Source organism: Spinacia oleracea, chromosome 3, assembly GCF_020520425.1.
Source record: "Spinacia oleracea cultivar Varoflay chromosome 3, BTI_SOV_V1, whole genome shotgun sequence".
In the NCBI taxonomy this organism is placed as follows: Eukaryota; Viridiplantae; Streptophyta; class Magnoliopsida; order Caryophyllales; family Amaranthaceae; genus Spinacia; species Spinacia oleracea.
The window spans coordinates 101,753,669-101,779,554 of NC_079489.1; the positions used below are offsets into that span (position 1 = coordinate 101,753,669).

General features: G+C 36.7%; 1 protein-coding gene across 1 annotated transcript; it reads left to right on the forward strand.

Moving 5' to 3' along the window:
* Positions 1–21,121: 21,121 nt before the first annotated feature.
* Positions 21,122–24,632, forward strand: LOC110790653 (PLASMODESMATA CALLOSE-BINDING PROTEIN 1). Its single transcript, XM_021995427.2, has 4 exons — positions 21,122–21,401; positions 21,778–22,023; positions 22,118–22,154; positions 24,023–24,632. The coding sequence occupies exons 1-4, from the start codon at positions 21,350–21,352 to the stop codon at positions 24,255–24,257; spliced, it is 570 nt and encodes a 189-aa protein (XP_021851119.1). The 5' UTR covers positions 21,122–21,349; the 3' UTR covers positions 24,258–24,632.
* Positions 24,633–25,886: the final 1,254 nt, after the last annotated feature.

Sequence of the window (25,886 nt, forward strand, 5' to 3'; positions counted from 1 at the left end):
CATGGAACTGAATTCGAGAATCACAAGTTTGATGAATACTGCAAGGAACAAGGTATGGATCACAACTTTTCTGCACCTAGGACTCCACAACAAAATGGAGTCGTTGAAAGAAAAAATAGAACCTTGGAAGACATGGCTAGAACCATGTTAATTGCCAGTTCCTTACCAAGGAACTTCTGGGCTGAAGCAGTAAACACAGCTTGTTATATTATTAATAGAGTAATGATCCGGGCCATTTTAAACAAGACTCCCTATGAGCTATTAAAAGGAATCAAACCCAATATCTCTTACTTTAGAGCCTTTGGGTGTAAATGCTTTGTTCACAATAATAGCAAAAGGAACTTAGGGAAATTCGATGAAAGAAGTGATGAGGTCGTGTTCCTAGGATACGCCTTAAACAGTAAAGCATACAGAGTTTATAATAAAAGGTCGATGTGTATTGAAGAGAGTGTACATATAATATTTGATGAAGCTAACAATGTTGATGAAATTCAGGAACAGGAAGATTTCGAAATTGGATTAACTCATTTTACAGATTATGATGAGGAAATCTCTCATGGAAGACAGCAAAATGGAATAGCAGATCCACAAACACAAGAAACTGCTACTAACCAAGGAGTTCCTGGAAGAAGAGCCCCTGATCCTGAGGAACCAGAAAATGTTGATCATGAGGAACCAGAAAATGCAAATCCTGAGGAACCAGAAGATGATGATTCTGAGGAACCGGAAGAAGATCAAGAGACCTCTGATGCAGAGGAACAAGGATCTTAGGAAACAGAAGGAACTGAGGAGACCTTAGATGTTCCAGTGGCACAATTTCAACCTAAGCCCTGGAAACATCAAAGTTCTCACCCAATGGATCTGATTATCAGTGATATTAGGAAAGGAACTCAAACAAGGTCTCAACTAAGGAACTTCTGTGCTTTTCATGCATTCCTCTACACAATCGAGCCAAGGAACCACACCGAAGCTTTGGAAGATGCTGATTAGATCACTGCCATGCAAGATGAGTTAAATGAGTTCCAAAGGAACAAGGTATGGCATCTGGAACCCAAACCAAAGAATCAGAAAGTCATAGGATTAAAGTGGGTGTTCAGGAACAAGCTCGATGAACATACAACAATCATCAGGAACAAGGCAAGGTTAGTAGTCAAGGGCTACAATCAACAGGAAGGTATTGATTTCGAAGAAACCTTTGCTCCTGTTGCTAGATTAGAAGCTATTCGTATTTTATTTGCTTTTGCAGCCTTTATGGGATTCAAGTTGTATCAGATGGACGTCAAATGTGCTTTCTTAAATGGTTTTCTTGAAGAAGACGTCTATGTGGAACAACCCCCTGGTTTTGAGAATCCCAAATTTCCGAACCACATCTATAAGCTTGACAAAGCTCTTTATGGGTTAAAGCAAGCTCCTAGATCGTGGTACGAGAGATTATCAAAGTTTCTTTTACAAAATGATTTTAAACGAGGAAGAATCGATAAAACTCTATTTTTAAAATCAAAAGGATCTGACTTATTAGTTGTACAAATTTATGTCGATGATATATTATTTGGTGCTACTAACGAAAATTTGTGCAAGGAGTTTGCTAATTTAATGTGCAGTGAGTTTGAAATGAGTATGATGGGGGAACTCAATTTCTTTCTTGGTTTGCAAATCAAACAAACTAAGGAAGGAATTATGATCCACCAACAAAAGTATGTGAAGGAACTCCTCAAAAAGTACGAGCTAGATTTAGTGAAAACAAATCACACTCCCATGGGAACAGCCACAAGACTAGACGAGGATCCCACAGGAAAAAGTTTGAATCAAACAACGTACAGGGGAATGATTGGATCTCTGCTATACCTAACTGCAAGCAGACCAGACATATCATTCAGTGTTGGGTTGTGTGCAAGATTTCAATCAAAACCAAAGGTGTCCCACATGACTGCAGTGAAGAGGATATTCAGATACCTCAAAGGAACAGACGATCTATGTCTATTTTATCCAAGAAGTGGAACTTTCGATTTAAAAGGATATGCGGATGCAGACTATGCAGGTGATTTAGTAAACCGAAAGAGCACATCAGGTATGGTTCAATTCCTAGGATCTTGCATGGTTTCTTGGGGTGCCAAGAAACAGAATACCGTTGCCTTATCCACAGCAAAAGCTGAATATGTAGCAGCTGCTGCATGTAGCTCTCAAATACTGTGGATAAAGCTACAGTTAAGGGATTTTGGGATCATATATGATTGTGTTCCTATTTATTGTGATAATACTAGTGCAATCTGCATTTCTAAGGATCCGGTACATCATTCCCGGGTTAAGCATATTCATATTAGGCACCACTTTCTTAAGGATAATGTTGAAAAAGGTTTAATCAAGTTGGACTTTTGTCAAACTGAGATTCAAATTGCAGATATTATGACTAAACCTTTAAGCAGAGAGAAGCATGAGAAAATGAGAATGGAACTCGGGATGATCAAAATAAGATAAGTAAGCTGACAGATCCTCATGACGTATGACTTTTTTAGATTTATGCATTACTACTGTATACCATTATAAATACATGTGCGTAAAGCATAACTGAAGTTTACCATCGTTAAGGAACAACTAAAAATTTAGAATTAAAAATGTGTATTTAATTAGTCAGTAATATGAGATACGTAATTCACACAGTTCCACTAATCTAGGAGGATCATGGTTATTTTTTTTGTTACAAATTTTTATTTACCCATTTTATTTTATTTTTCCACAAATTAATTTTTTTCTCTCTTATAAATATATCCTTGAATTTTTTATTATTCCACCAAATTTTTTATCTTTTCCAAATTTTAAAGCTAATGGAACTCACACCCACCCCTATGGATCTATCATACCCTAGCCCACCTCAAATACAGCAAACACCAAAGGAACAAGCCTTGATAATCTATACACCTCCTCTCCATCTTCCTTCATCTTCTCCACCATCTCCAACAATGGTGAGAACAAGCTTAAACACAAATCTGAAACGAAAAAGAAAATCTATATCCCCTACTCCTATGGATATCTCACCCATTCCACAACAAATCCAACAAAACAAAAATCCCCAAATTCCATCACCAAAAACCCTAGATTTTCAAATTTCAAATTCTGAAACCCTAGCCACCATGAGCGGTGGCCAGCCTCAAGCAACCGCCGGCGGTAGCGTGTCGGCGACCGAACCCAAACCGGCCGATCGACCGACCGACGTCACCTCGGCTGCCGAACCACACTCACTCGCCTCCACCACGAAACTCAGCCACGGAAGTTTCAAACCCACCACCGACGAAACTCTTCTCCACCACACTCTTCTCCGCCGACCGACCGACCGACGTCACCTCCGCTGCCGAACCACACTCACTCGCCTCCACCACGAAACTCAGCCACGGAAGTTTCAAACCCACCACCGACGAAACTCTTCTCCACCACACTCTTCTCCACCAAACCAAACCCACCACCGACGGCGGCTCCCAGCACACCCCACCGTCCGACAACACCGTCGACGGCCCAGATCTCACCCAGCCCCTGCTCGCACCAAACCTCCCTCCTCCGTCCGCCCTCCCAGTCGCGATTCCTCCACTCGACCCGATTGCGACCACTCACCCACCACCACACCCTCTCGCGTCGGATCCTGCTCCATAACCCGACCCACTCACGTCCGTGCAACCCGCCTCCCTTATCCCTCCGCCCAGCCCACCCTCCCCCTCAGCTTTGTCGACAGAAAAGACCCACCACCGACCCGCGAAGAGGCAGCGGCGGTCGGGTGGTGGGGTGGCTGTGAAATCGAAAAAGACCGTGGATTGTTCTAAGGGGGAAATAACCCCAACCCGGGTCCTTTCGGCGGATGAGGCGAATTTGGTTAAGGATTTTGCTATAAATCAGACTTGGTGCGAAACTATCTAGAGGAATTCATGGTAATTCTTAAACATCAGGGATGGGTGAGCTTATTTTATGATTATTCGAAAACCTCCATATTTCCGGATGCTATGAATGAATTTCGCGCGAATTTTAAATGTGTGGATGGTGTTTGTTCTAGTTGCGTGAATGGAACGTCGTTTGAATTTAATGCTGAATATATTGCAAAGTTATTGAATATTCGTAATGAGGGATTTGATTTGTATGTGAAAGGAGTAACTGCTCAAATTAAGTTTGTTGTGATGACTAATGAACAACTTGTGAATGCAATAGGTGGAGATCTTAAAGTTTGCTCTTTAACTAACCAAAGCTTGTTTCCCACCCCTCTACAAAAACTCCTTTTTAACCTTGTTCATAGAGGTATTGTTCCTCGCACTCAAAAGCGTACCTTGGCCAACCTCTATGATGCTTCATTGATGTACTGCCTTGAACACAAAATACCAATCAACTTTCCTGCCTTAATGATTAAACACTTGTCCCACTATGTTCCTTCAGATTATAAAGTTGGTTATGCTTCGTTGTTGACTATGGTGTTTCGGAGTTTCTCTGTGGATTTGCGTGACTATGGAGAGTTGACGGTCACTAGTCAACAAATTGTGCAAAGTGATTTATTAAGGAGCATGAATCTAGCAGTAGCTAATGGGAGATTATGTTGGGGCGTGGCTACAGTGAAGGAAACTAAAAGTAAGGGGAAAAAGAAGGTGTTCCTAAGGTAGTTCCTAAGAAGGTGGAAAAGGCTCCTAAGGTGGTTCCTAAGGTGCCAAAGGATGTTCCTCGTGGTAAACGTAGGAGCATAAGGGTAGCCACTAGAGTTCCTAAGGTCATTATTCCTCCGGTGTTTGTTGACATATCTTGTGACAATGAGGATGATGATGAGAACGTAGAGGTATTGGATGACACTGTTGAATTTGAAAAGGAGGAAAAGGAACTTGCTATGATTGAAAAAATATCCACCCCTGTTCCTACACCAAAGGTGGATAGCCCTGTTCCTCAACCAAGGTACATCCCTGTTCCTCCCACTCCTACTGTTCCTTCTTCCTTTACTGGCTTTGGTGGGTTTGCTGCTTTTGGTTCTTCAAGTTCCTTAGGATCTCATGATCCCAATAAGGAGGAACTCAAGGAACAGGTTATCAAGTTGAGAAAAGATATGGATAGAATGATACTGCTTCAAGAGTCCACAAATGCTAAGATACTACAACTCCAGAATCAGGTTACAGCTTTGTTATCTGGAGTTCAACCAATGGATTCAAGTCCTTCCCATACTTGAGGATCTCTTTGCCAAAATCTAACCTTGTTCCATCCCATTTTCCCAGATCCCAAATTTTGTGTGTGTGTGTGTGCTACATTACGCTTTATTTTTATTTTGGAACTTTTTCTTTATTTTTTTGGTTTGTACTCCTCTCATGGGATACAATTACATCCTTTTATTTTATTTCCTTTATTTTTAGTGGAACTCATCAATGAACGTATCTCTAAAATCATGACTAGTTATTTATTATGTTTTCTATTCAAATCTAGTACGTTGGAACTTAACTTTGAGGCTAACTTAGTTTGCCAACCGTTGATCGGAGGGCGCTCTAATCGGTATATATTAGTATTGTGTATTTCTACTTTTTGTTAATGCCAACAGGGGGAAATGAATGCAAACTTAACTTAAATTGATCACTTGAATCCGTCTCACTACTCTCTTCTCGATGTAAGTTTATAAAATTTTATTTCTCGTTTTTAATTTTATTTTCGTTTATTAAAATTAATTTCAATTTTCATTAATTTCATTTCGGAAGCTTAGGTTAATTTTTATAAAAATACTTTATTTAATTTATTGCTTTATAGTTACGCTAATTGATTATTGTTGCATTTAGTGAAAGTTTGCTTTTGTTGTCATCACCAAAAAGGGGGGATATTGTTGACCCTAAAGTTTTGATGATGACAAAGCAAACTCCTGACAATTGGTTAAGTTATGTTGCATAATAGGTTCCGAGATCCTTAGAGGGATAATGCTAAGTTAAGGAGATCCTGAGTTGGATAAACTAAGCAACGTGGAATATAAGCAAGTAATTGATCCATGTCAGACACTACATTGAAGAAATAATCATTAAGCAAGGCGAGATCCTTAGGCGAGTTCCTAAGGCGAGATCCTCAAATATTATGTGGATCCTCGACGTTCCAGAGAAGGAACAAATTGGGAAGTCTTCGAGTGAAGCTTCTAAAGGTGCAACATGAAGACTACAACATATGAGTTTATGTTTTAGGATTTATGTAAGTATTTAATAAAGTTTATAAGTAATTTGGTATGAAAGGGACATAGTATTTTGGTACGTTTTAAATGAAATATATTAACTGTAATTATAAAAGAGTTTTAACTTGGAAAATCTTTTTAATAAATAAAATGAATTTAATTAATAAATGTAAACATAGGATTCTGATTTATTCTCCTTGTTTCTCAAGTAAAAGATTTTCCATGTTCCTTGAAACTCTCCCCACGTATTTCTGTTTAAACGTGCATTTAGTGTTTTGATTTGGTCTCCCTTGTTTCTCTCCAACTATGCCCATGTTACTGAGCAGTAATTGTTAGTGGGTAGTTGAGGAGAACATGGGTACCCAACCCTAAGTAAAACTCTCCTATAAAAGGAGAAGAGTTTTAGCTTTTCAAAACACACAACTGATCTTTTCAAAATATATCTTAAGAGCTTAAACGTTTTAAAAGAGAATCAGTTTTCAAAAGAGTGTCCCTTGAGTTCCTTATTACTTTGAGCTTTATTACGTACTAGAGTTTTATATCAAATTGTATTTTGGGTTTAAGGGTTGAGTGATCCTTAATTGACTTAGAGTTAAGTCAAAGAGAAACAGGGCGACTTAGATTTAAGTCAAAGAGAAAAGGAGCGACTTAGAGTTAAGTCAGAGAGAGAAAGAGGAGCACAGTAATCAAAGGGGATTGCTGTGGGGAACTCGTGTTCGAGAGGAACTCGAGTTAAAGAGTGTATTTGTAATAGAGTTATTGCATTAATACAAAAGAGTAGTGAGGTTCTTCTTGATTAGGGTCAAGAAGGTTCCTCCGTTTTATATCTTTCTTCGCTCATTGTTCTCAGTCTCTTTATTGTTTAAATTCCGCAAGAAACTTACCCAAGTTCCCAAGAAACAATTCACCCCCCCCTCTTGTCAAGTGTTCCTACTGAACTATCATCAGGTATTGAGGATTAGTGTCCAATAATTTTAATGAAATTTACTTAAGACAGATTTTCACCTCTTACAGTAAAGTTTCATAGGTCTGTCCGATGCTAGTCTTCCCAAAGTAAGTATCTATGCAAATGATTGCGACATTGCCATGTCCACATAGTTCAGGAAACAGAACTACTAGTCATCTTACCTTCTAGTCGTCTAGCGTTTTCTATGCGTCCATCTTTATAGAAAACTCCGACCAGGGAACATTTTCAACTTTTGACATTCAAGTTCACTTGATAGACATTTCTTAGTCACAGGACTGGTCCTGATAGTCTATCTTGAATATATCGTCAAATTGAAAGGACTCATCATTTAATACTAAACCAAGATTAAATGGAGTATGAAAAATACATTTCATATATGATAAATGTTCAACCCCAATATTTTACAACCTTGGGCCTCTAACCCATCTTCAAAACAATTAATGGAATTCAATGCTATGCTTGATTTCCGGTGCCACAACGTGAGTGTTGTTTTTCACTTGTTGCATAGGTTTAGTTATCATGCTTTGCCAATCTTAATATCCTTTTCATCGAATGTTCTTCGAGATAGATGATAAGATCTTTTGAGTATGTTTATTTTGTGATCTAGTCTTTCTGGATACAATAGTGGTTCTACGCATTTTACAATGAAGAACCATTAAGCCAGCAGACATGTGATCCACCCAAGTTTAGAGAAGAACTCTTTAACATAAACAACCCTGTTTTATTGCTTCTTAGGCAATAAGTACTTTTACTTCAACTGTATAGGTTGCTAGTGATGCTTTGTTTGGATTTGCTTATCCAAGCAGTTCACGGATATGTGGAAGACTTTCCAGCTGTATCTTAGAGCATAGAAATTAATATTTAATTTCCCACGCAACAACTCATGGTGTTCAATCCATGTTGCCATTTCAAAACACGATGCTTTTTGGCTCGTCTTTGCCAATGGTTAACTCCAAAGGGATCTTGCTGTTAGGTTATGATACATATGAATAAACATAAATCATGCGCAAAAACCATAAATCCAGGAAACATATTATTTACACATAATCATTTAGCATAATTCAGATGCATACACTTTGTAGCGTGCCCTCCCTAGCTACGCCCGAACCGAACAAGAACAAGTCATTAGGACTCCAAGTGTCGTCCCTCCGTAGATAGTCCACAGCACGTCCGGATCCGCCTTAAGATTGACCAACTAGAATTGCCCTTAAGGTACTATAAATTTCGGCTAAATAGGGCAAGTGTTTGTGGCTGATTTTTGCTTGAAAATCTTACCTTTTAATACTTCAATTCTCAATGTAAATATGTGACCCTAGGCACCTATTTATAGAGTTTATGGAAAGGAATTATAATCCTATTAGAATACAAATCTATTTAATTATAATCCTACTAGGACTCTAATTAAACAAACTTTATCTATTAGGATTAGATTTAATCATATTACGAATCCCGGTAGCCTTAGGATTTCGAGTAACACACACGAGTGGCGCACAAGCACCGCACGCCCGCACGCAGGCCTTGCGGCCCACGCCGAGCGCACAGCGCAAGGCCCACTCGTTGCAGACTTTATCCGTGCGCGCGCCCAAGCTTCGGCTGGGCTTGGCTTTTGTGCTGGGCCTAGTCGTTGCTTGGCGTGTGGTTGTTGCGCTTGGCTTGCTGGGCGATGGCCCGGCTTCGTGTTGGGCCTTCGTCTGGCAGGCCTCGTCCGATGCTAATTCGTACGATACGCTTCCGATTAAATTCTCGATTCTGGAATTCATTTCCGATACGAACAATATTTAATATTTCCGATTCCGGAATTAATTTCCGTTTCGAACAAATATTTAATATTTCCGTTTCCGGAATTATTTTCCGATTTCGATAATATTTCCGATTCTGACAATATTTCCGTTTCCGGCAATATTTCCAACTCCGGCAATATTTCCATTTCCAATAATATTTTCCGATACGTACCATGTTTCCGTTTCCGGCAACATCTACAACTTGGACAATATTTATATTTCCGATACGATCCATATTTCCGTTTCCGGCAATATCATCGTTTCCGGAGTATTCATTTCTTGCCTTTGACGATCTCAGCTCCCACTGAAACCAAGATCCGTCGATTCCGAATATCCATAGATGGAGTATTTAATTCCATTAAATACTTGATCCGTTTACGTACTATTTTTGTGACCCTACGGGTTCAGTCAAGAGTAAGCTATGGATTAATATAATTAATTCCACTTGAACTGAAGCGGCCTCTAGCTAGGCATTCAGCTCACTTGATCTCACTGAATTATTAACTTGTTAATTAATACTGAACCGCATTTATTAGACTTAACATTAAATTCATACTTGAACCAAGGGCATTATTTCCTTCAGTCTCCCACTTGTCCTTAGGGACAAGTGTGCATTTCCTAATTCCTTTGTCGCTCGACGCTTGCTCTTGAACATAAGGTAAGAGTTGTCATCCTTATTACGTCCAGAGGTGTTTCTCGGTTTCAGAGTTCAACTGATCAAATAAACAGATAATCATAACCTATGATTCATCTGAGCACGGCCATGCATTTTACAGTTTCTAGCTCTCCGAGTGGCCTTGTACAACTTTTAAGCATCTCATCCCGATTTATGGGAGGACAATCCCAATCTTGCGATCTTGAGATTAGACTTCGTTTGATTGGTGATTACCTGAGCGTTGCCTTTATAGCCTCCTTTTACGGTGCGACGGTTGGTCAACGTCAAAGTAACCAGTTCTCAAACAAGTAATCTCAAATCACTCAGGTATTGAGGATTTAGTGTCTAATAATTTTAATGAAATTTACTTATGACAGATTTTCATCTCTTATAGTAAAGTTTCATAGGTCTGTCCGATACTAGTCTTCCCAAAGTAAGTATCTATGCAAATGATTACGACATTGCCATGTCCACATAGTTCAAGAAACAGAACTACTAGTCATCTTGCATTCTAGTCGTCTAACGTTTTCTATGCGTCCATCTTTATAGAAAACTCCTACCAGGGACCATTTTCAACTTTTGACATTCAAGTTCACTTGATAGACATTTCTTAGTCACAGGACTGGTCCTGACAGTCTATCTTGAATATATCGTCAAATTTAAGGGACTCATCATTTAATAAACCACAAATTAAATGGAAAAATGAATTCTAATCATTTATTGTGAATGATTAACCAATAATGTTTTACAAAGTATTAAACTCTAAAGCTTTAAAACATTAAACAAGGACATCAAAGCCATTCTCCAATATGCTTGATTCCCATGGCTGCAGTGTGCGAGTTGTGCTTCGCCTGCGGCAGAGGTTTAGTCAATGGATCTGATATGTTGTCATCAGTTCCAATCTTGCTTATCTCGACTTCTTTTCTTTCAACGAACTCTCGTAGAAGGTGAAATCTACGGAGTACATGCTTGACTCTTTGGTGGTGTCTAGGCTCCTTTGCCTGTGCAATAGCTCCGTTATTATCACAATATAGGGCTATTGGTCCTTTAATGGAGGGGACTACACCAAGTTTACCTATGAACTTCCTTAGCCATATAGCTTCCTTTGCTGCTTCATGTGCAGCAATGTACTCCGCTTCAGTTGTAGAATCCGCAATGGTGCTTTGCTTAGCACTTTTCCAGCTTACTGCACCTCCATTGAGGCAGAAGACAAACCCAGACTGTGATCTGAAATCATCTTTGTCGGTTTGGAAACTTGCGTCCGTATAGCCTTTAACAATTAATTCATCATCTCCACCATAGACCAGGAAGTCATCTTTGTGCCTTTTCAGGTACTTCAGAATATTCTTGGCAGCAATCCAATGTGCCTCTCCTAGGTCTGACTGGTATCTGCTCGTAGCACTGAGTGCGTAAGCAACATCCGGGCGTGTACATATCATAGCATACATTATTGAACCAACCAATGATGCATATGGAATCCCACTCATTCGTCTACGCTCATCAAGTGTTTTTGGGCACTGAGTCTTGCTTAGAGTCATTCCATGAGACATGGGTAGGTAGCCTCGCTTGGAGTCTTCCATCTTGAACCTCTCAAGCACCTTATTGATATAAGTGCTTTGACTAAGTCCAATCATCCTTTTAGATCTATCTCTGTAAATCTTGATGCCCAATATGTACTGTGCTTCTCCTAGATCCTTCATTGAAAAACATTTCCCAAGCCAAATCTTGACAGAGTTCAACATAGGAATGTCATTTCCGATAAGTAATATGTCGTCGACATATAGTACTAGAAAAGCAATTTTGCTCCCACTGACCTTCTTGTATACACAAGATTTGTCTGTGTTCTTGATGAAACCAAAGTCACTGACTGCTTCATCAAAACGTATATTCCAGCTCCTCGATGCCTGCTTCAATCCGTAGATTGATTTCTTTAGCTTGCATACCTTTTTAGCATTCTTTGGATCCTCAAAACCCTCAGGCTGTGTCATAAACACAGTTTCTGTTAAAATGCCGTTTAAGAAAGCGGTTTTGACATCCATCTGCCATATTTCGTAATCGTAATATGGAGCGATTGCTAACATTATCCGAATAGACTTTAGCATTGCAACTGGTGAAAAGGTTTCATCGTAATCCACACTGTGGACGTGCTTGTAACCTTTGCAACTAATCTAGCTTTGAAAACTTCAAGTTTTCCATCCTTGTCCTTTTTCAGTTTGAAAACCCATTTGCTTCCAATGGCTTGCTAGCCATCTGGCAAATCGACCAAATCCCATACTTGGTTTTCTAACATGGAGTCTAATTCAGATTGCATGTCTTCTTGCCATTGCTTGGAGCTAGGGCTCGTCATAGCTTGTTTGTAAGTCTCAGGTTCATCACTTTCAAGTAATAGAACATCATAGCTCTCGTTCGTCAAAATACCTAAGTACCTTTCCGGTTGAGATCTATATCTCTGCGATCTACGCGGGGTTACATCTCTAGATTGTCCATGATTCTCACCAGATACTTCTAAAGATCTCTGAGTTTCATCCTGAATGTCATCTTGAGCATTCTCTAGAGTTTGTTGTTCGACTCGAATCTCTTCGAGGTCTACTTTTCTCCCACTTGTCATTTTGGAAATATGATTCTTTTCCAAAAAGATACCATCTCGAGCAACAAACACCTTGTCCTCAAATGTATTGTAGAAGTAATACCCCTTTGTTTCCTTTGGATAGCCCACAAGGATACATTTGTCAGATTTTGGATGAAGTTTGTCTGAAATTAATCGTTTGACGTATACTTCACATCCCCAAATCTTAAGAAAAGACACATTTGGAGGCTTTCCAAATCATAACTCATATGGAGTCTTTTCAACAGCTTTAGACGGAGCTCTATTTATAGTGAGTGCAGCTGTATTTAGTGCATGTCCCCAAAATTCTATTGGAAGTTCGGCCTGACCCATCATTGATCTAACCATGTCTAGCAAGGTTCTGTTCCTCCGTTCCGACACACCATTCCATTGAGGTGTTCCAGGAGGAGTCAATTCTGATAGAATTCCACATTCTTTCAGATGGTCATCAAATTCATAGCTCAGATATTCTCTACTTCACTCTGAAATTCCTTGAATTTGTCAAAGGATTCAGACTTATGCTTCATTAGGTAGACATAACCATATCTACTGAAGTCATCAGTGAAAGCGATAAAGTAGCTGAAACCACCCCTAGCATTTGTACTCATTGGTCCACATACATCTGTATGGATTAAACCCAATAGTTCAGCTGCTCTTTCTCCAACTTTAGAGAAAGGTTGCTTTGCCATTTTGCCAAGTAAACATGATTCGCACTTACCATAATCCTCTAAGTTAAATGGTTCTAGAATTCCTTCCTTTGGAAGTCTTTCCATGTGTTTCAAGTTAATATGGCCTAATCGACAATGCCACAGATAGGTGAGAACTGAATCATCCTTTTTGGCCTTTTTGGTATTTATGTTATAAACTTGTTTGTCGTGATCTAATAAATAAAGTCAATTGACTAATCTAGCAGATCTAAAACATCTCTTTAAAATAAAACGAACAACTATTGTCTTTTATTAAAAAGGAAAATCCCTTAGCATCTAAGCAAGAAACGGAAATGATGTTTTTAGTAAGACTTGGAACATGGAAACACTCTTCCAGTTCCAATACTAGCCCAGAGGGCAAAGACAAATAATAAGTTCCTACAGCTAATGCAGCAATCCGTGCTCCATTTCCCACTCGTAGGTCGACTTCACCCTTGCTTAGCCTTCTACTTCTTCTTAGTCCCTGTGGATTGGAACATGAGTGTGAGCCACAACCTGTATCTAATACCCAAGAAGTTGAATTAGCAAGTATACAGTCTATAACGAAAATACCTGAAGATGGAACGACTGTTCCGTTCTTCTGATCTTCCTTTAGCTTCAAGCAATCTCTCTTCCAATGCCCCTTCTTCTTGCAATAGAAGCATTCGGATTCAGAAGTGGGTTGACTGACCTTCCTCTTTTCAGACTTGGCGCCAGTTTGCTTAGTTGGGTTCGCCTTCTTGCCACCTTTCTTAGCATTCCTCTTCTTTCCAAATTTCTTGAACTTGCCCCCACGCACCATAAGCACATCTTGCTTATCACTTTTGAGCGTCTTTTCAGCGGTCTTCAGCATACCGTGAAGCTCAGTGAGCGTTTTGTCCAAACTATTCATACTGTAGTTCAGCTTGAACTGATCATACCCGTTATGAAGAGAATGGAGGATGGTGTCTACAGCCATTTCTTGAGAGAATTGCTGATCCAGCCGACTCATATTCTCAATGAGTCCAATCATTTTGAGAACATGTGGACTTACGGGCTCGCCTTTCTTAAGCTTGGTCTCAAGAATTTGCCTATGAGTCTCGAATCTTTCGACCCGAGCCAGATCTTGGAACATGTTCTTTAACTCACTGATGATCGTGAAAGCATCTGAGTTGATGAACGTTTTCTGTAGATCTGCACTCATGGTTGCAAGCATTAGACATTTCACATCCTTGTTGGCATCAATCCAACGATTGAGGGCTGCCTACGTGACCCCTTCGCCTGCGGCTTCGGGCATCGCCTCTTCCAGGACATACTCCTTTTCTTCCTGCATAAGAACTATTTGCAAGTTCCTTTGCCAGTCAAGGAAGTTTTTCCCGTTCAACTTCTCTTTTTCGAGAATTGATCGAATGTTGAATGAATTGTTGTTTGCCATAATTAAAACTACAATTGAAAAAGAATAAACAAATAAATAATCATTCACAGTTTCTCTTAATAAACTTAAATTCTAGCATACATGCATAATTTAATGTTCATTAAGCATTTTATTCAAGTTATGTGTTCCGGCAGGTATGAATAAAATGATTCCAAGATCCTAAAATCCATTGAAGAATTAAGGACATTATGTATTTAGACTCAATTCTAAAATCTTTTAGGTAAGCAAAAGTCTTTTGCTAATAGTCTAGAAACTACTCTTGGTTGATAGGTACGTCTAAGAACTTATTAGGTAAACCTATCGATTTTGCCACGACATAAAAGGACTCCTTACTTATATCGTTGAGTTTCACCAAAACTAACATGTACTCACAATTATTTGTGTACCTTACCCCTTTAGGATCAATAAGTAACACCTCGCTGAGCCTAATCTATTACTAGATTGATGTAAAGGTTATCCAAGTAAGTGTTATTTTGGCATGGCACCTTTTAACTCAATTTTTAAGTTTGGAACTTAAGGCTCTTACTATGTTAATTGGTTAGATTTTAAGTGAACTAAAATCCTTAATCATGCAACATAATCAAGGTTCAATCTCATGCATATTTAAGACATATTTAAAAGCAATAAATAACTTAAAGCATGCATAAGATAAATGTGATCTAGTATGGCCCGACTTCATCTTGAAGCTTCAACTTCAAAGTCCGTCTTGAAAATGGTTGGAAACTTCGTTTTGAATTTCACCGTGGGAGGCGCCATTTTCTTCAAATAGGATAAGCTATAATTAAACTAATTACAACTATTTGATGGTACGCAGACCATATTTGAATTGAAAAACAAATTTAGTGCTTTAGACCAATTACATTCAAATTAATGGTACGCAGACCATATTTTCTATCCTATTTGGGCCATACTAGTCACTTCATAACCTGCAAAACAGTACATATACAATATATACCATTCACCCATTCATTATCATGAATGGCCCACATAATTGGTTAGTAAAAACACATTGTATGCATCACATAAATATTTGCAGCAATTAATCAAGGGCACCAATAATCTACCAATTATTCAGTCCTTATTAATTCTAATCAAGTTGTTTATAGTCAAAATCAAGGATGCTTTATGATGAGCAACTTATCTAAAGTTGAGATTTTTAGAGAATTGAATCCGTGTCGGGCACACTTATTATTAAGTAGTTGCTTGGTGTTCGGATCTCAAGTACTATAATACTATTTCAATATCGTCATTTCAATAATGTTATTTCAAGATCGTCATTTCAATATCGCACTTTCAATATCGCACTTTCTATACGACACTTTCAATATCGCATTTCAATAACGCACTTTCTATATCGCATTTCAATAACGCACTTTCAATATCGCATTTCAATAACACACTTTCAATATCGCACTTTCAATATCTCACTTTCTATACGACACTTTCAATATCGCATTTCAATAACGCACTTTCAATATCGCATTTCAATAACGCACTTTCAATATCGCATTTCAATAACGCACTTTCAATATCGCACTTTCTATATGGCACTTTCAATATCGCATTTCAATAACGGAGTCGCCACCAAACAAGTTTATGGGTCCGGTTTAAAAAGACCTAAATGACTCGGGATAAGGCCATAGATTTTGTGGTTCGAGTTTAATTGGGTTCGGCTTGTATCTTCTGTCTATGGATACTTATACATAACGTATTTTAGGGTTGGGTCCAGCTCTTGAATTAACGGGTTAAATCGAATTTTAAATCATCATCGGATCATATTTGGTTGGTTTTTAGACCGTATTTTTCAAATAAACCCAGTTCAGATGTCGGTTGGTTTCAATCAGTTTTTTCGATCAGATCACCTTTTTGACAGATCTACCTGCAATCCTTATGTTTGACCGGCCCTACCCCACAGCCCAACTTTTGCTGCAAGCTTTGCTGACCAACTCCCTCCAACGCCCGTCATTCCCCCATGTTCCATTCATCATATCTAATCCTTGGTCCACTTCAAGAGTCCCAACCAAAAAAGAATCTGATATTTCGAGTTTGGTCTAGTTTGCCATGAATGTATCTCTGTATCTGTAAATCTGTAATCTGTATGGTAGAGCTGTCAAAAATTGATCGGACCCGAAAACCCGACCTGAACCGACCGAACCCGTAACCGACCATGACCCAAAATTTTGGTTAAATAGGTAACCCGAAACCCGACCTGTACCCGGTCCGAAAAACCGATAACCATTTTAACCCGATGTTGTATGACCCAAACCCGACACCCGACACCCGACCGAAAGATAACCGATAACCAAACTGACCCGCCTGAACAATGATCTGAACCCGATACCCGACCCGACAATAACCTTAATCCGATTTTTACCGCATAACCTGTAGTGACTCGACCTGTGGAGTAAATATTTTACGGTTGAATATTTTGAGATGACTAAATCAGATATTGACTCATCTTAACCCGTGTTCGAGAGTGAACCCGACCTGCATTTTAACAGACCCGAAAATTATCCAAAACTTGACCCAAAACCCGAGATTAACTGCTACAAACTCGATTCGAACCCGAATTGAACCAGACCCGAACCCGACTTGTACCCGTGATGGGGGAAAAACCCGATATGACCCGATCGAAAAGCAATCCGTCCGAACCCAACCTGCACCCGAGTGATAAAGTGATCATGATCCAATACCCGAGATCATGACACAACCCGACCTGATCATGACCCGATACCCGAAATGACCGAACTCGGATCCGACCAGATGACCTGTTTTAAAAGCTATACTGTATGGTTTCTAAATTCTAACTTCTACACACGTAACGCAAAATCGCAAAACAAGCTTAACTATAGGGTGGAGTCGGGGTGCGCAATTTAGAAGGTGGACCATAGTGCACAGTGAGCATGGTGCACCTTAAGAACACTAGTATATAATTGAAAGAACATCTGGTTACGAGAAAAGAACATGAGTATATATATATTTTTTTTATGTTTTTAATAAATAGTAAAATAATATATTATTTTTATAACAAAAAAGTGAAATATTATATTGTATGTTCTTTTGCCGTAGTTTCATGTTCTTTTGCTTATGCACATATGTTCTTTTGGTGCATCATACTTTATGTGCACCACGGTTCATAGTCCACGGATTGGTTTGGGTGTGGTTAATTATTAACCTCTCGTAACGGCACGATCCACATGAGTTTAAGACCGTTTGAACGGCCACTGATTCACAGACATAAATGGAACAGTACAGCCTTTGCTGACAAGAAAATAGGATGTAAACCCATTTCCCAATCACTAAACTACTCTTAAAAAACAAACTTAACTCCAATATTAATATTGTCATTAACTACCTAAAAAACAGAAATCATCTGCTACATTTACGAGATGTTCACTTTTCTGAGTTTCTCCCACCTTAGCTACTTCGTGCTTCACCTTTTTTTACATTGGATTATCGCTTTGAGTATGTTACTTCATCCGTCCCGAAATACTCGTAACGGTTTAACTGTATACGCTTGTCAATGCACTACTTTGACTATCAGTATCTTCAATTATATATCATAAAAGCTTATAAAATATTAATATTTTAAAAATATATATTAAGATGAAGCCAACAATATATTATATGCTAAGACTTATTTTCATATACTATAAATAAAATAGAGTTAAAGTGAATTATGTGAATAGTGCAAAAAGTCAAACCGTTGCGAGTAATCCGGGACGGAGGAAGTACGTTTTATAAAAGAAATTGTACTCTGTACACCTGTACTCTTTTAAAAAAAAAATAGTAATTTTTCTCTCCACTTTATTACTTCTCTCTTTATTTTTATTTTTCTCATTATTTCTCTATTTTTTTTCTCCTTATCTCTCTTATTTTTCTGTTTTAATTATTGTTTTTGTCCTTTAGTTTTTATCTTTACCTCTTGTCCCTTTCCCTATTTTGTTTTGTTGTTGACGGTTATGTTTTTGCCAAACATAAGTGATAGTTGCCTCGCCTTCCTCGTCCCCTAATATGTTACTCCCTCTATTCCTAAATCTGTCACTTTTTCTAAAGTGTCGTTCTCTTATATGTATCCACTTTCCATTTTTTATCATACACTTTTCTATACATTTTCCCACTTTTCCACAAATAATGATTAATTTTTCTAACACATTTTAAACTTTTCATACTTTTCAATCTCCGCATCCATTTTTATTTGTACTTTATCAATAAACAAGTATCTATTTTATCTTTTCCAAAAAAAAAACCCACTATCATTGTTTTTCTTATCACAATTCTCATTTTTATTAATTACCGCGTAAAACTTCATAAGTGACACATGTTTAGAAGGGAGTATTAGTTTATTATTACCTATCTTTTCACCGTAACAAAAGTTGAGTTTCATTCTCTCCTTCAATCAATTGAAGTATTCATACATATGTTTGACCATTGACATTTAGGCCATGTTATTTCGGACTTAATTGCAGTTCCATTCAGTTCAGTTCAGTTCAGTTCAGTTCAGTTTAGCTTCATTCAATTCATTCCAGTTCAGTTCAAAAGAACGGCATTGTGATCATCTTATTCTTTAATGATCTTATTTTATTATGAAAATGTTAAATATTACTATTAATTATATTCTAATGTTCATCTTTATTTACTATTATTATTATTATTATTATTATTATTATTATTATTATTATTATTATTATTATTATTATATTTTTTATTATTATTACTATTACTGTTATTATTATTCTTATTATTCTTATTATTATTTATTATTATTTATTTAATTATATTATTTATTAATTTATTAATTTATTAGTTATTAGTACTCCGTATTATTTATTATTTATTTATTTATTATTATTCTATTATTCTATTATTTATTATTCATTCAGTTCCATTCATTTCAGTTCTACTATTCAGTTCAGTTCAGTTCAGTTCAGACCAGTCAAACAAAGTTCAGAAGAACATCGCTTTAATTTGTCTTTTATACTTCATCCGTTTAAAAATAGACGTTAACACTAATCAAACTATTTTTTTATATGATAACATTTATTTTTTATATATGTGTAAAAAGACAGTCAAAGTTAATATATGAATAATAGTGAAAGTAGTGCAACTATTTCTAAACAGAGAAAGTATATCCTTACCCCCCACCCCCCAAAAAAAAGACACATACACGACTACAAAGTTATGATCCACTATTTATAATATTTACATCATAGAAAGACAAAAGAAAATAAAACGTGTACTACTCCGGTCTCTTAAACATTGCTTTATTTTTCTCTTTGGTTGTTTCTAGGGGTCTTCATAAAAAAATGTATCACAAAGTAGAAAATCAGACTAAACAGAGGTAATTAAGCTTCAAAAACAAAACACACAAATAGTACCGTAACAAAATCGTTAAAAATAGCAATTACTGATTGTACGTGTCTATATATGACTGTTACAATTTTTTACAAAACGGTTAAGCCGAAATAGTAATACCAAAATATTTTTAAAAAAATAATTTAATACTTGAATTTGGGTATAAATTATGGCTATTTATAAACTTTATACAACAGTGTACGAAGTATTTAAGTAATTTTTTTGTTTGGGTTAGGCTAATAAGCTAAAAAGGTGTTCTAGTTTGTACTCCCTCCATTTCTTTTTGATGTATCCATTTGGAATCTGGTGTGGTTTTTAAGAAAATTGGAATATTGGTTTGTATAGGTATAAGTGTAATGATTGAGTGTAAAGAGAAATGATTGGGTGTAAGAGATTATAATAAATAAAGAAGTGAGAAAATAATAAAGAAATAAGGTAAGAGAGAGGAGTGATAATGATGGGTGATAAAGGAGGTGAGAGAGTGGGTATATGGGGAAGGGAAAAGAATTACTCCCTCTGTTCCTTTATGTTCTCCCCATTTGGGAATTGGTGTGGGAAATAAGAAAATGGAAACTTGTAATGATTGGGTGTAAGAGTAATGATTGAATGTAAGAGAAAGTAATAAAGTGGTCAAAGAAAGTAATAAAGAAATGAAAGAGAAAGAAGATATTTTTAATAAAGTAATAAAAAATCATAAAAGTGGGGTTGGGTGGGTGAATAGGGAAATGTGAATGAATTTAATAAGGGATGGTGGGGAAATTTATGGTAAAAAGTAATGTCCAAAAATAGAAATGGGAAGAACATATAGGAACGCCCGAAATAGAAACGGGAAGAACATTTAGGAACGGAGGGAGTAAATATTATGGGTGGGGAAAATTAGGTGGAAATATGGTTAGAATCTTTAGTATTTTGATAATTAGATAGAAATGTAAGAGTATTTTAGGATAAAATGTATGTCCAAAAATAGAATAGATTCTGAATGGATACAACAATATGAAACGCTTAAAATAGAAACGGATACAACAAAAAGAAACGGAGGGAGTAATTGTTTTACTTGATCTTCAATTCAAAATGTCAATTTTTGTAATAAAATATTATTCACAAATAAGGTAACAACGATAAAAAAAATAATTAAAAAACCGAGTTGCAGTTCATAGTTAACCGGATAACCATACCGAAAAAAGCTAACCGTTCCAATAAAAACCGGTTTAAATGGTACGGTTACGACACTTGAAAAAGACGAACAAAAACTTCTGATTATCAAAGCGAAATATAGTTTTGAGACGTTTAACCATACAAGAATACCCCTAATAGTTTCTACCCTATTTCCATTTTAGTTGCCCACAGTTTCTCGCCACTTTATGTAACGAGTACTCCCTTACTCTAAATGACAAATCTACCAAGGAACAGAAAGTAATTACTAATTAGTACGGAGTAGTAACATTTAACGTTAACAACTTGAATAACATCCATCTCTCCCTAATTTTCTCTCCTTTGTACGGAGTAATCGAAAGTGAGTATAAAAAGGACCAAAACAACCCAAATGGAGAAGCTTATTACACAAATTTAACACATTTCTCAGTCCCACCAGCCGTCCAACTCTCCCATCAAAAACTATTTGTCTTGAATTTTCTTTTTCTTTCCATCATTTTCATCCTCTCTTATAGAAAAGAAAGAGAAACCTTTTTAATTGGAAGAAGCTTGATCTCGATCATAACTTTCATCACTAATCATGGCTGTTTTATTGTTCTTTGCTCTTTTTTTTAGCCTCACTACCTATTCAAGTAAGCCCTTTTTAATTTACCCCTTTTTGGTGCATGTTTTTCATTTAATTACAAAAATTAAGCTTAGTATGTGGGTCTACTTAAACACACTAAAGATTTGATCTTTATCCCATTTCCTCAACCTAAATCAAGTTAAAATTTCATGGGTTGTTTCAAAAATTAAGCTTGTGGGTCCACTTGAACACTAGAAAGATTTTGATTTTTATCAACAAAAATGATGAAAAAATTTGATGGGTAGATTGAATATTTCTGAAATCCTCCAAAGATTTGAACTTTATCCGAAATTATCAACTAAAATGATGAGAAAATTGGTGGGTAGATTGAATATATTTAGTTTAATTGTAGAAAAGTAATGGTATTTGTATTGTGGGTGTAGGTGCAACATACTGTATCTGTAAAAATGGAGCTCAAGATCCAACAGCATATCAAAAGGTGATAGATTATGCATGTGGAGCAGGAGCAGATTGCAGAGCAATACAACCAGATGGACCTTGTTTTGTATCAGATAATCCTAAGGCTGTTTGTGATTATGCTGTTAATAGCTATTTCCAGAATAAGGGTCAAATTTCTGGTTCCTGTGAATTTTCTGGTGCTGCCACCCCTTCTAACAATCTCCCTTCCAGTATGTTGAGTTCTCTCTTTATTTTCCCATTTATTTAATCATACTAATTATTAATAATAATATCAAAATAATATTCTTATGTTTTTATCTTCAGCTGTGCCATCTGGGTGCACCTTTCCAACTACTGGAAGGTATGATCTCTTATTTTCTCAATCCAAATGTATACTTGTATTTTCTTCAGAGTTAAAATCATACTTCTCATGCTGAATTTGAACTTTTTTTGGTTGGTTTAGGATATAAATAATTTTTATAGCTATGTTTTATTGCATTGAGAAATCAGCAAAAATAGGCTATGATGGATGATGATAGCTTCTCTGTTTTTCAAACCCAAAATCATGTTTTACTGTAAGATTAAAAGTCCACTTGAACAGCACCTTAATTGGTACTCCCTACATTCTTTGGTGTAAATTAATTAAGCATAACCTTTTTAATAGGCCCTGAATCGTGATAGAGAATATGGGTGTTTTGACTGTGTCTCTTTATGAGTAAAAAATTAACAATTGTCCTGTTTAATTTGAGTCTTTATGAGTCACAAATGAACAATTGTCCATGTCAACTTGTCAAGTGTCATATTCCAACACACACAAAAAAAAGAAACCTCTAATTAAGTCGGAAAACCTAGAATGCTCCTTGATATAATCAAAATATCAGAATGCATGCCATTGATATTCGACAAAATTTTCAATTTTCAATTTTCAATCCCCAATTAACTATTAAAGCAAGTTAATATGAAAAATGATATTGTATTAGCATAACATATCTCGAGATTAACCTATCATCTATAGGATATTTTTTTTTCTTATTGGTAAATATCATCTAGGATACTGATAGTACTCCGTAATACTAACAAAGGTCCACCAAATTATTTTTCTATAATTGTTCTTTATATGACGTTCCTAACAATATATAATAATAATAAAAAGGTTTTGTCCAAGGTCTTGCATGCTCTTCCCTTGGCACCAAACCTTTTCGGTGTTAGCTAGATTACTTGTCGAAAGTGAAAAAAACTCGACTTCTTATAAAGTGTTTAGATTAATTAACAATAATAGATCCACCCCTGAAGCATACTTAAGCTAATAGGATAAACAAAATCACAATTGTTAGGCTACAAGTGAGCTGTCATGATGCTAATGTATTAACTTTTATTTCAGGCATCTGACGATAATTGACTAAACAACTACTACTCCTAATTTGGTGTCTGTTTGTTTAGTACTCCTACTCCTTGTCTTTTTTAATTCTTCTGTTTGGTGCATGGTTCATGGGTGTTGGGATTGTCGTTACGTCATGTGTGTTTACTTCAATCTTTAAATTTGTTGCTATTTTCGCACACTTCATCAATACATTCTACCAGAAAGCAGGACGAATTTGGTCACCTTATTTATTGATTTACTTTGAAATGTGGTTAGCTTTCCTACTTTTACTGATTGACTACGTTTTAGCTCAACGATCAAATTTGTATGCTAGAAGACTACAAGTATCTTTCTTGGTTACTTTGGCGGTTGTCTTTTCGAGTTATTTGTGTTGTTACTCCTTTTGAGATGTAATTATCTTTTTATATTAATGAAATTTGAATATTAAAAAACAAAGCCTCTATGTTCTATGTACTGGCTGTGCACTTGTGCTTGTCTCTACTTTTGTACTCCGTTTGTAATTTATGAATCAACCATATTATTTCACTCATTTATGTTCTCTACAAGTATTAGTTAGGTGTTGCATATCATGGAGGACTCTAGGCGGATGTTTGTGGAATCATTCTTGACCATTGTAAATTTTATGATAGAAAGTAATTTAACAGAAGAGCTGAAGAGGGGAGAAGGGGTACTACGTAATGTAATGAACACTTTAAACAAAATGGGGGTGGTTGCACTTTTGCATTTAACATTTAACATTTAACATTTAACATTTAACATTTAACATTTGACACTTACTAGCAAATTACAAATATGTATCTATAAAGTTAGTGAAAAAGGTTAACATTGCGGTGTTATTTGATTTGCAGCCCAGTTACTCCTGGTACGGGCATCCCAAGCTCGACTCCAGGAGCAGGAAGCATAACCACTGGAACTAGTACTCCTGGAGGAACAACTTCCACGGGCGGCATATTTGGCCCTACAGGACCTAGTCCCATGGGCATGCCCGAATACAACCCAAGCGGTAGTCCATCTACTTTTCAACAATTATCCATTCCTACTCTGGCACTCTGCTCAGGTTTCTTAGTCTTGTGGGCTCAGTAGAACATCGGTAACGTGGCTTAGATCAACGGAACGAGTTTTGGTAACGACGGTAAGTTTAAGTAGGGAATCATTTAAAGGGACAATTGTAACCCTTTAAATTTTGGAAAAATATTCCTGTTTTTTTAGGAGGTGATTTGTGGTGTGAAAAGTTAGGGGGTATGTGGGCATGCATTGATTCGATTTTGAGTGAGTGGGTTTGATATTCGGGATGAATCAACGTCCTCATCTTTCTTACTTTCCTAGTGCTTTTTTTTTGAGCCTTTTGTTATCGGAATCTGTTTTCAAATATGTACATCTATGCTTGGTTAGCCTAGAGATTTTAGGTATTATTGTTTAATGGTGTACTCTAATGAGAAAATTATATCTCATGACCTAGTTTTTCTGTCGGTCTTTAGATGGGTCTTCAAAATGTTAACTCGACAAACTGAAAATAGGTGGAAGGTTTAGGCTAAATATGCAAAGAGTAGGCTGAATGCACCACAAGGATTTTCAAGATTGAAACTATTGAAATAGCAACAACGTGTTATGGGGGTTTCGCAAATCATGATACACCCTTGACCCTTGAAAGTTGAAACTACAACAAGGAGACCTCTAAGCGGGCTCTAAGATTGAGGTTGATGAATTCACCTTTAAAATACATAGAGGCTAGAGAGGTACACGAAAATCAAAGAAAGATGAGAGCATCTTTGAAAAATCACGAGGAGTCTAGTCTAAACTCTAAAGAATAAAAGAACTGGCGCTCAGTATTTGTGTGTTTACCCATAACAATGTCAACATCTTATATGCCAAAGGTACAAGGACCAATGTTACCCCACTTAAACTTAATACTACTTCGTACTTCCTCTGTTCTTTTTTAAATGACATAATTATTTACACACGTTTGTCAATGCATGATTTCAAACGTTGATATCTTTAACTATGGATAAAAAAAAATTATAAAAAGTTGATATTTAAAAAATATTTATTGAGACGAATCTAAATCTAATAAGACCCCACACGACTATGTTTTTTCTTAAATATAAATCACAAAGTGAAGTCAAGGAGACTTGTGTGAATAGTGTCACAAACTCAATTGTGTCATGTAAATAAGAACTGAGGAAGTATTTGTTAATATATAGGGAGTACTTGTACTACGTACGCGGTCGTGGTATCTTGAGTGTTACAAGTAGTTGTAGTTGCTCATTTAATTTCAAAACTAATTGACAAAATATACAAGTACTAAAAATCCAGGTTCGTTCCATGCTGGGTGTCTTCCTTTTTGTTTTACTTGTTATTAAGCTAGTTTAGGAATAGGTGGTCAAGTGAAAGTAACAGCTAATAATAAAAGGAGCGCAATAATGGCGCATGTGATATTTGGTTTGTAGCTAGTGTAACACTCACTTCAAATGTGCATCAACAATTCAACACAACAAGGTTAAAGGTAACGTCAGCTGCCTGGTGCCTGACTTCCTGGCCGTGGCGGATTGCTTACTTGCTTAGTTGCTTCTATACTCACTGTCTACCCACGTCAGAATTCATCGTCACCATGTTTTAACATTTCGGAGGCCAATCTTTTTCATGGTCGGACTACAACATATGAGGACATGAACACTGTTACAAATCTCTAGGAGTTACCAAACCCAAATCCAA